Here is a 12,181-nt window from a genome sequence, read left to right on the forward strand (position 1 = left end):
CCCCCTCATGCTCTCATATGCACTCACTCCACACTCAACCAACGTGGAGACAGACATAAAGAGACGCTGTACACACGATCACACTCCCCAAGCGTACTCTACAAACCGGGTCTAGGTACCCTTGCTCCTGGAGGGGGGAACTGCACCCAGACCCAGGTGGTGTTACAGTGCTGATTCAAACAGCACAGACGATGCATAGCTAGAAAGTTACATTTCACTGATACTGCACGAGTGATCTGGGTGGGTGTGTGTCGGTGGGGTGGTACTACGTGATTTTAAGTAATTAAGTGATGCAGTTAATCATTACTTGTTCATGCAGCAGTACACCACCTTCAAGCTTTACAAAGGGTCGTTACAGCGTTTAGCTCAGAGGCTATACCACCTTAAAGGCATCCTAAAGGGGCTTCCTATAGTGTCGTGGTTTAACACCCACGGTTCGATCCTGGAAGAAACAACCAGGTTAAAATTTGCCAAACCAAATACGCAAATACTTCCGAGCCCAATCCATTCAGTTCACTTCCTAATTAAGAAAAAGTTGCAAATTGAGCATGTAGGATCTGGGGAGTGAACAATTTAAGTGTAATCAAAAACTGTTGCCAATTAGTTTAACAAATAAAAAAAGTCTATTTATGCAAGCGCTAACGCACTTTAGTTACCTTATTTGCTAACAAAGCTCAGATGTGGGACACAGCCAAAATCTCACTGCAAGCTGAAGTTAGAATTTCAGCTGGTGTTAACTTCCGTAAGTGGAGTGATTTTTTTCCCTTCTTTTTTTGGTAGCTGTTGTTTGGGGGGGGGAGCGCTACACTGAACCAGTACATTTCTGATTCCTGCATGAATTGCATCCTTTATGCAAGTCTTGAAACTCACATAAACCAAAATAAGAAACTGTAAAGCTGTAAATGGGGTGTTGTATATGAAATATTTGTAGAGTTAAAGAGGTTTGTAGTGTTTTATGAAACATTAAAATATCACATTATTTAAAAGAAAAACACAAAAACTAATTCCTAGGCTGTGTGTGAGCTTTGTGTTTTGTAGCAGTGGTAGCTGCTACTGTTGGTCAAACAGTAAGTAAATTAATCCTAAATCCTATTATGAAAGGGTAGATGTTCCTTAAAATAACATGCGGGTAGTGTAATCCGACAATGATGGCACAGGACTAGGGTAAATTTGCCAGTTGGGATTTATTTTTAGTAGCAATGCACTAGATAAAGTCATAAGATAATAGAGTTGTCACAGTAATATCACAATAATTATTAATTAGCATTATCTATGTTACTTCCCATTTGTATTTATGTACAAAAAGATTCTAACCTTTAAATTTCACACTGCTTCTTTGTCCCCTTGCATCAAACCATTTAAAGAAAAATAGCTTAAAGATTTATTTAAAACCCATTAAAGCATGGCAGCAACAAAGTATCATCTCAGCTTGACCTGTCTCACAAGGGAAACTGAAAACTATTTAACTCTTTGTTAGTTTGTTTTACCTTGTTCTTCAAGCACTGCAGAATTTCAAATCATTTAGCCATGAGTAAACCCAGTATAGTTAACACAAAACAACTTTTACACATCCTATTTGCTATATTTTTTAATTGACAACACTGAAAAAAAAACAACAATCAAGTAAATCCAGTTTATTCTGTAGTGCTTTGTGTGCAACATTCACTGTTATTGTTAATCATGAGAACATGGCAAATACAAAATGCAACAAAGCCATTTCATGGTTTTATCAAGTTGATTATTCAGTTTTTACCAGCGTTTAAAATACCTAAGGTAGATGATGAGGTGGGATAAGGGGGGGGAAAAAATCATACAAATAAGTTGTTTTGTTTTTTTTGCTTTCTTTAATTGATTACCGTCACCATCCGAATATGAACCAAAGTCAAAGTCCAGTCAAGGCTCCACTGTGAAGCTTTTGGCAACAATTCTGCAATCAAAGACCCGTCAAACACCATGTTTTGCCACAATGAGAACTAACCACAGTTATCAATCTCAAATCTTTGACTTTAAGTTAAATACAAGTGCTTTCTTCATCCTTATAGCCAGTGTATGTCAAAGAAATTAGCAAAGAGATAATGGATGATTAGCTTAAAATGTGAGAACAGACTCCTGTTGTGGGGGAAGAAAATAATTCATACAGTGAAACAGGAGTGGTAGTTTTTATAAAACATACAAAACACAGTAAACTAAATGTACCTTTACTTGTAATACATCCACCCAGAGCTATAAATGTAAGATGGAAATATTTGATGTTGATTAGCAAAGGACATTATGAGCAGCCTTTAAAAAGAAAAAAGATCTTAAAATACTGTATGCCTTACCTTGATTTGTTACAAATATAATGCTTGAATGGTTTTTCAAAGTATGCAGTCTAATTTAAACAACAAAAAACAGTTCTTACAGCATTTCAAACTTGTGCACTACAAAAAAACAAAGAAAAACACTCATCAAAACCTGCGGCACAAATATAGAAAAATGAGCTACAGATTTTGTAATGCGTTTTGTTTACAGCACCATAACTTTTTTTTGCCTTATTTAGTCAAGCCCACTCACAATCAATGTTGCAACCCCCCCCAAACAAAATAAAGGCCAATTTTGCACTTGCAGTATGATACTGTATTCAAAATTCATACCACCATTGATCTTGTTGACCAGAGCTCAAATCCCCCCCCCCAAAAAAAAAACAGTGTAACTTTGAGCTTAATAATCAAGGGACAAATCATTGCATTTAATGTCTACGATGGACGCAGAGTAACAGAGAGATGCATTGGAGTCTGCAATGAGTTATCTGTTTGTTACGCAATCAAAACAAGCTGTGGCCTATGAAAGCTCAGATTTTTTTTACCTACATTTTGATACCTGGATCTTCTTTTAGTCGTCATATCCTTCTGGATTAAACAAATGGCCAAATTTTGAGTCACCCCAGTGCAGATTCAGAGCATGCAACTCAGAAAATATTGACAATATGAATGATCCATAATTATGCTAAAGTTATTGTACAAACCAAACAAACAAACAAATAAACAAACAAACAAACAAACAAAAACAATGGATACTGAGGAGGTTAGAAGTGTGTCTGATTGATTTTTCATCAAGTAATCCTTTAGAAGAATCCTGCTTAGCATTAACTCAGGCCGCCTATATTGAACAGTTCAGATGTTTAAATTTAAGGAAATTAGTGGAAGAATTACTTACATCTGCCCCCAAAGTAATAAAAACATGCTACATAACCAACATGATAAATAACAGTCAAGCTTGCTGTGCCGTGTTTAAGACAAAAGTGAATGTGATCACATAACTGTGCAAATAATTCTTAGTGACCGTTTTAAAATTCTTTGTTCGCACATCTTTGTTTCGTCAAGGGTAAGTTCTGCCAATTTTCTGCATCGATAACACATCCTAAACTGTTTGGTTTATGAACTTGTCCATGAGTGTTCTTAACAGATCGAAACAACAACTAAGAATTTTTTGCATCCTGACCCAGTTTAAAGAGATCTGAATATTATGGTTTCTAACACTGGAGCACTGCAGTAGCATTTCTGACTGTAAGAACTGACAGTAGTTAAAAAGTAATACTGAACAGGTAAGAGGCGGAACACAGTACCTGCAGAATCTCCAAAGATGTTGCCAGATAATGTGAGGTAGAGGATCACAAAAGCAGACAGACCCACAGAGTTGCCAGACGCAGGGCATGGGGGTTGGTGGTTGTTGTATTTGTGAGAGAGGAAAAAGACAGCAAGACTTTCACACTTCACCAAAATTAGCGTGGCCTGTCTCCTTGGCATGCTCACGAGCTTCCTTTTGTCCCACCAAGCCTGTCTGACACACCATGCAGCGCAAGGCAAAGCGGTTAACGTCTGTGAACTGGCGCTTGCGGCGAGCCTCGTCTGCCAGCTCGAGGGCCTGGGCCAGGATTACGTCGTCTGTAGTCGAGAAGATAGTCTGGGGCGGGGTGTCGGATCCGGGGATCTCTTTCTGCAGCGGGTCGTAGTGGATGCCATCATAGATCAGCAACACGCGTTTGTGGTAGCCAGCATCCTCCCCAAATCTGTCTACTCGCACTGTCTGAGTATCCACTACGCAGATCTCACACTGGTAGAACTTAGACATGATGGATACCTCGATGGCTCCTCCCCAAGTGTCATCACGTCTTATCCAGGTGCAGTACTCCTCATTGGTTTTCCCCAGCACCGCTTCAGAGTAAGCTGTGGGGTCACTCGAGACTATCTGGGCAATGAGACCTCTCATTTCAGGGGCACAGGCGGGGTCGTATACGCCGCCTTCCACCACATAATAAACACTGGTGAAGAGGCAGGAGTTATCAGCTGGGACCACTCGGCGTGCCAGCATAGGTGAACCTTCGAGGTTAGGTCCTTTCGTTACAGCGGGACGATCCTGAGGCTTTGGCTTGTTTTTTTCCTCCTCAACGATGAGTGTGTCTCCTGTAGAGGACGACACACCAATGACAACACTTTTCATCCCAGTCAGACTTTGGTTTAGAAAAGGAAGAAGAAAACACATTGCCTTATGTATATCTGTCTGAATGGTACCTGATTATGTTGCACAGATGTCCCTAAAATGTCTATTGCATGCAAATAAATCAAAGACTCAGTAACTCAAAAAGTTCTGCTTCTAATATTTCTGACCACATCCCAAAACATTCCTTTTATTATAAGCAATTAAAAGTTGAAGTTATAAAGACTGCTTATTCTAAAATCATACTTAAATTTTAACCTGTCCTCACAGGTATATAAATTCTTGTATATACCCAGGGTGCCAAATATGCAGCCTCCATACAATACAATTATATCCGGCCCGTGAGATAATTTCATATGTCAATTATTAAAAGTCCCCTTGGTATGTGGAAGTTGAATCTTCAACCCTGCTGAGAATCCATGCAGGCAGGGGTGGGACTATTTTGATGGGCACACCATGCGGCCAATCACATGCAAAGACAGACTGGGATCATACCATTATGTGAAGGAAGGGGGCAAACCTTCCAAAGACAGCAAGTGTAGCGTACAGATACATTTCAATGATATTGGAGACTTCAAAGCTGAGTGCAGAACTTATAAGATTCGGGGAAGCCTAAAGTGATACCCGTTTTTATTTTCAGTCATTTTCCACTGTGGAGGACAAAAAGTTTCAAACTTGCCCAGGGCTTAAAGCTTGTGTGTTTTTTCTCCCTAGTAGCAGCAAATGCATAAAAATAAGGCTTTTAGGAAAAATTGCTTCCTTGAAAAAGACTAAATTTACAGTACAGTGATGAATATTACATAAAATAAACTCTATATAAAGCCTCACAGGCCTGAATGTGCACTTGAAGCCATTTATAATTGTTAATATGTTTGATCTGCTGCTCACCACAAACAAGCATAAGCATACATTTTGGACTTTTAACTGTATTCCCATAAATTTTACAGCTTTTCCTACTGATCAAAAACCTCCCTTATGGCTATTCATAGGAAAAGTAACAAACAACTCAACAACCACTGAACAGCTAAAACAGCAGGTAAACTGATTCTGCAAAAAGAAATGCAGAGCATGGATCCCCACATTCACCCGAAATCGCACTTCCAAAGAAATTTCAACAAGAAAAACCTTTAAATATGTAACAACTTTACATTGACAGAAAGGAGCAGTTTCACTGGTCTGGCCTGCTTACGATCAAAGTGGGCCGTGATGTAAAATGAGTTTGACACCTCTGCACTAGAGCATGTAATTAAAAGTTTTTAATTTGGTCCATGTTTTCTGCACATGTTGGATGCCTGCCAGCATACCTGATTTGATAGGGTAGTCCTTGAGGTGAGCCTCTCCGTTCCGAAGATCAAGGCTGGAGGGTGGGTATCCGACCATTATTTTCTGCACATCACAGGGGATACCAGTCAGCTCCTCCACCTTGCGCTTCAGCTCCTGCACGCAGGACTGATGAGTCAAGCCATGCATCAAGTGGCTCCCATTTTTGGTCTTACAGCGAAGCCGCAACATCCTGCCTGCAAAAAAGGTGATATCACATTAGTGACACTGCAAGTACCAGGTAAGAACTTTGTTAATCCACAATGGTTGTGTAGAGAGCGTTAGATATATTCCACATGTATGTTACAGATGAAGACCATTTCTAACATGTTGGAGTGCTAGACTGCTGCATACGGTGTTAAACCTGCGAATTCTGGCATCCTGTCCAGGGTAGGCCTGTGCGATATGACCAAAATCTCATATCCCGATATAAGAATTCTATCGTCCGATAACGATATAAATCACAAAAATGTAACATTTTCTGTAAATTCTGTGAATCTCGGGCAGCTCGACTTGCGGGAAGGGTTTCCAGCTGTGCGTCATGTAGCTGGAGTCCAGTATTTTAACAGATGCATGAAACTATACATTTTTAGACATAAGTTGTAACGGCCGCCGTTTTCTTTGTGAGTATTTATTACACGGCGTGCTGCGGAGGAAAGCCTGTTCTAACGTTTGAGTGTAAGGTTTATTTTTTAGCACCTGGCTGCTCTTTTTTACTTCTCATCCGTAAATAATCTGCTCTTTCACGTGATTCGGTTTATTTTGAAAAGTCTCAACAGGATCTTGAGCTTTATTGTGAAAGGTTTATGTGGAACATAAACAAACGGACACGCGATGGCGTTACCGTCATTGTTGCTAACCACAATGCATAAAAACAGGCGCTTGTCCGTCTGTAGTGTGGTTATATAAAATATAAGAGAACGAGAACTTTAATTAATATAGCCACTACAGTGACCATCAAAGCGATGAAAAAATATTGCCGTAAACAATTTATTTTGCGACACCATGAAACAAATGATAGCATAAAATGAAACTATAGACTTTTTTATATCGTCATCCGATATATATCGTTATATCGAACAGCCCTAGTCCAGGGTGTACCCTGCTTCTCGCCCGAGTAACCAGGGAGCAAGCTCAGGATGTAGAGCAGGTCATCCACCAATTGCAAGGTTGGTGGTTCGAATCCTTGGCTAGTCCAGCCTGCATGTTAAAGTATTCTTGGGCAAGATACTGACCCCCAAGTTCCTCTCAGCTTCATCCATCAGAGTATTAATTTAGTTAGAAACCACTTAGGGACAGAAATAAGTGCTTGTGTGAATGAGGCATGTTGTATAGAGTAGAAAAGTGTTATAAGAACCAGTCCATTTAGCATTTTTAAACATACAGATTTAACTGGGGGACATAAACAGTCCTCTTCAGAAAGCAGGACCGTTTGTTGGAGTGTCTCACTAACAGGGTGACTGACACAAACTACAAGGTAGTGAAGCTTACTGCCAACAAAAAAACAAAAAGTAGGTAGGTGCCATGTGAGGTCCAGCTGCTGCAAATATACCCTCAAACTATCAAAAGTGTCCATTTATTACGAGTGGGAAATTCCAAACTCAAATGCTCACTGTGGGATAAGTAGTTTTCCCCAATGTGAATCTGTGTCTTCGAAGCCATTTCCCCGATGGGACTACAAGTGTGCCAATGTTGGCTCTTTAACTGATTTTAACATCGAAATCCTGCACTCATGTTGTTCGCCAATTTAATGGCTAATGAGGAAGGGACGTGTTTTGAGTCATACTGCAGCTGTAAGCTATATTAAGTTGAAAACGTAATATATTTGTTGGGCAATGCTACAGATAAGACTTTATGACTGGATAACCTACATTGTGCTCGTAGTTACATCATAATGCTGCCAACTAAACGGGCCACGCATAACAACTGAAGTGCTGATGAACAGAGTAAAAACACCTGACAGCGACATTGCTTTGTTTTGGTGTCTTTGTTCTGGCAGTTAACACATCACTCAACAGCAACACAAACGCAGGGTAAAAAAAAAACCCCAAAACATAAAGAGTCCAGTTTTTGAAAATGTAAGAAATCCGCCTCTTATTATCCATCAAAAACTGTCGGGTTGTCAGCGATAATTACTCTGAGACTGAATGAAAGGAGTTCAATTCATTTCTGCTAGCTAACCGTACCGTGTACTGTCTGCTAACGTTAGCATGCTAATCTGCTCGTTAACTTGGTCTTAATTGAACTGTTTTTCCAGGAATTTAGCTAACCATTTAGAAAACCTGTTGCTTTCCGGTGACAAGTCTAACGACGATAAGGAGTACAAAATGATACGACAGCGAGACAAATTATTTGGCTGTCTTACCGTCTTACTACACTCCCTGCTCGCCACAGTGGGACGTATAGTACGTCAAAGCACGTGTAAATGACGCGATCACGCACTAGTGGCACGGTTTACGTACGTCTGCCTGGCGTACGCTGGAGAAGACGGTCATTTCGAAAACACATTTTGTCATTAAGCTCCTTTTCTGTATTGACATTTAATCAACAATCATTTGATTTTAAAACCAGTGCAGCCTATGACTGCGCAGTGTAGCTTCTTACAGTTCGACTTAGATTAGATTTTGAACCGCCGATCTTCTTGGATTAAGTCTTAAAGGCTGTAGTTATTTTATCCTAATCCACAAGTGTACTGAGCCACTCCACATTTCTTTATCATTTGCTAGGAAAAATTGTGTAGTCATATATCGATATGTGCAAACATACATAGAAATAGAGTATATAACACAAGGTTTTTAGTGTTGTATATTATGGTTTGTACAATTCTAACGAGCTTGAAAGTGAATATTTGGTATGAGCAACTTTATTCTTCAACACAGTTTGAACTTAGGCAGATTTTATGTAATTTCTTCAAGTTGTCTGCAGGAATAGTTCTCCAATACCGTTAAAGGCATAGCTGGACTGGCCATCGGGCATACCGGGCATTTGCCCGGTGGGCCGCTGGCGATTTTTTGTTTTTATGGGCCGATGGATTTTTTTTTTTTTTTTTTTTTTTTTTTTTTTTAGGAAGGGTATATATAATGAAAGGTGTTGGATTGGCCAATTGGTGATGATCGACTCTGGGCTGGACCAATTACAGCCGAGGAGGCTGGATGCACCCTCCCCCTTGTTTAGCAATCACGTGATTTTCGCGCATTGCATGCCGGGAACTCGTGGCAAAACAATCCAAGTACAGCATCAAATGCAAGCATTTGCAGCACCGCAAAACGTTCATTCTCCGGTTCCAATACCTTCTTTTTTTTTCTTTGCCGCACAAAAAAGGAATGTACAAAACAAAAGGAGAACAATGCTGGTCCGTACAAAGACAGACTCGACGAAAAGACAAACAAAAGATACGAGGAAAAAATCAAAGGAGTGAAAGGGTCAGATCCTTACACAGAGGGACAAAAGACGTCAGTGTGCTGCCCAACTTTCACCACGCTCAGATTTATAATTACACGGTTCTTGGAGTGAGAGCACACACTCATGAAGTTTAGTAACTTCAGGTCACTGCAACAAGCCCAGGTACAGTTTACCGACGGATGGGTACAGGACCTTGAAATGCACCGTGTAGAACGAAAGACTATTGTACGTATCATAAGTTTACCAGTCTCACAAATCGTCTTCATAAATACTAGTGATGGGCAGATGAAGCCCCATGAAGCACTGAAGCTTTTCATCCAATTGGTTCACCCCAACGCGAAGCTTCATGAAGCTTCATTTGCTCTAGCAGGACACCTACTGGACGTAAAAATAATAGCTGGCATGAATTTGAAGAGTGTGGCATTTTGCACACAGCCTGTAAATGTCAACAACAAAAGGAGTGTGTAAAACACCTATAGTGTAGTGATGGCATTATACTGTGTATATTTATGCTGGCAGTATGGAAAATGATTATTTGCGGCAAAGTTCGAACCACTTCATGAACCAGTCACGTGGTACAGCCGGGCAGCGAGGCTTCGGACGTCATCATTTTCAGCTCCTCCCATAAATGAAGCAAGCCTCGATACGCGCTTCGCGGAAACGCCCCCTCCATTACTCGACACACGCTCCGAAGCCTCGATACAGAACGTCCCATCACTAATAAATACACATTCATTAACAGTTTATTAATAGGACCTTTGAGCTCAACGGTAATTAATTAGTAGTGGAAATAATTTCTTCTGGTAGTGTAACAGTGTTTATGTGGTATTATTCCACTTGCCACAAATATCAGTGTAATGGGGAAACAGCCCCCCCTCTCTCAGTGTGGCTGGTTAGGTGAGGCTGGCTGCAGTAATCGCTGCCAGTCTGCCGGAGCCATACGAGAGGTGAGTTGTATTGTTCCGCACACAATATAGCTAAGTAGTACAGACACATAAAACATGTTTGATTAGCTGACGGGCACCGAGTGTAATAAGTGCTTAGTGGACACATGTCCAACACCAGTTTTATGTACTTTTCATTTGTTTATTAATGTGTGAAACTGTATGCTAAAGCAGAATGCTAATGAGATGTTCTGCCGTAGTGTGCTGTGCGGAGTGGTGTGTGGCGAGCCTGTGCACTGATAATACACCGTTGTTTCCATTCAGGTACATCATTTGTTGTTGCTGTTATTTTATTGTATATTCGAAATTGTAATATTGCTGCAGTAATCGCTGCCAGTCTGCCGTAGCCATACGAGAGTGTGCTGTGCGGAGTGGTGTATGGCGAGCCTGTGCACTGATAATACACAGTTGTTTCCATTCAGGAAATAAAGTGGCAACGATCGATCAGAGACTCCTTGTCTTTTTAAAAACACTACACAACGCAGAGTCGAGGAGTCTGTTTGGGCCGAACTGTTGCAGCGGGATGAAGCAGAAACCGGTTACAGTAGCATTACAGAAATGTAGCAGTGACAATAATATTGTATGTTGTAATCGCAATGGACAATTAGTGATACAAAACAACTGTTTTATCCTGTGAATAAAAATATATGTTTTTGTCAATGTACCATGGTAATAACAGAAGCGAAACGCAATATTGTGTCAGGACAATTCACTATTTATGCACAATAAATAAAGGAGCATAGCGTGACAATTTCTGTTCAGCGCCAGACTTGCTTGTAACCTATATCACCAATTATGTTAAGAAAAATGACGTATTAACTACTACAAAACTCTGACCTTTGTGGGAATGCTTGGAGCAGACTAACCTGTGAGCTGGAGTGTTCTGAGACGTTATATTTGGTATATCCAGGCCATCCGTAGGCTCTTACTTCGGAAACATGGCTTAAAAAATTTCTCTTCAACGACGTAATCCGATAAAAAAAAAAAGATCTCTTTACCCGTCGGCTTCCCGTGGCTGTCATGCGACCGGTTATTGCAGTTAATAATACAACAGCTTCTTGCCATTTTTTGGGTTTCTTTTTATCGCTGTGTAACTGAGTTCAATTGAAAGCCTGCGTGCGCTAGTACCTCTTGCCACAAGTTCCCAGAATCCTTTGCGGTTTTATCCCTGAATGACGTCACATTTATCCTGGTGGGCCGGTCTCTAGTCAAAATGCCCGGGCCGATTTTTTGTCCCAGTCCAGCCTTGGTTAAAGGACATTCTAAAGCTTTTCTATGGATGCTGGTTTTAGTGCAATTTCAAATACCTCACCCTTTTTTCATGTTGGCATCGTGACAGCTACCACTGAGACCATTTCTGATGAGGCTTCAGCGAACAGTAGATGCATCAAGTGAAGGGACAGATACACCTTTCAGGTCTTGTGTCAAACCATTGCTGGACACCCACCTCCAATTTCTTAATGACCTATCTTTCAGGTACTGTTCATTTACTCCAGATATTTTTGTGAGCCTGCCACTTCTTCTTTTCTCCTCTACTTGTCCAGTTTTCTCAGTGCTGAGATATGCAACTTTTTTTTTTAGCTAATTGCGTTCTGGGATTCAGCTTGTTGGTGCAAAAATACTGCTTTGTGCGTGTGAAACTAACAACTTTTGTAACTTCAGCTAAAGAAATGAGAACAAATTATGTTTTTATTACCCGCTGCTACTAACAAAGTGCCTAAACATACATGTTTTCTTTGATAAACCTAATATGTGTACACACAACAGTGTTTCATCCCTTGATTTATGTTTCTTTTTTTCATGTATAAATTATATAATAATATATGAGAAAAGAAGGTTGACAAAAAATGGCTAGGTTAAAAAAAAAAAGAAGAAGACTGGACTGAAAAGGAGTAAAAAATCAGCCAGTGTCCAAAGAAAAGCTTTGAAGGACCCTCAGAAAACCTGGAGAATGACTGCTCAAGACCACTTTAAACACAAATCTGAGTCGCCCCAGAGTTTATTACAAAATAAAAATAAACTCTCGGGTGGCTCAGGAC

General features: G+C 40.3%; 1 protein-coding gene across 2 annotated transcripts; it reads right to left on the bottom strand.

Annotated features, from left to right (window-relative positions):
* Window positions 1–3,595: 3,595 nt before the first annotated feature.
* Window positions 3,596–8,203, bottom strand: yod1 (YOD1 deubiquitinase). Of its 2 annotated transcripts, none has more exons than XM_085354571.1 (3): window positions 8,162–8,203; window positions 5,781–5,993; window positions 3,596–4,442 (listed from the first exon to the last, which is right to left on the bottom strand). In XM_085354571.1, exons 2-3 carry the CDS (start codon window positions 5,986–5,988, stop codon window positions 3,745–3,747), a joined length of 906 nt encoding a protein of 301 aa, XP_085210697.1. In that variant the 5' UTR covers window positions 5,989–5,993; window positions 8,162–8,203; the 3' UTR covers window positions 3,596–3,744. The 2 variants fall into 2 exon arrangements, with proteins under 2 accessions (XP_085210697.1, XP_085210698.1); XM_085354572.1 differs by having other exon boundaries at window positions 5,781–5,989; window positions 8,162–8,171.
* Between the last annotated feature and the right edge of the window lie 3,978 nt (window positions 8,204–12,181).

This window comes from Diplotaxodon limnothrissa, linkage group LG5, assembly GCF_057381915.1.
Source record: "Diplotaxodon limnothrissa isolate DT_005_m linkage group LG5, D_limnothrissa_male_GT1.1, whole genome shotgun sequence".
In the NCBI taxonomy this organism is placed as follows: Eukaryota; Metazoa; Chordata; class Actinopteri; order Cichliformes; family Cichlidae; genus Diplotaxodon; species Diplotaxodon limnothrissa.

Bases quoted from the DNA above. Each gene is read 5' to 3' on its own strand.
- yod1 (XM_085354571.1), bottom strand. From the start codon at position 5,988: ATGTTGCGGCTTCGCTGTAAGACCAAAAATGGGAGCCACTTGATGCAT. The intron at 4,443-5,780 runs GTATGCTGGCAG...CGTCCTCTACAG, and splicing joins GGACTACCCTATCAAATCAG to GAGACACACTCATCGTTGAG.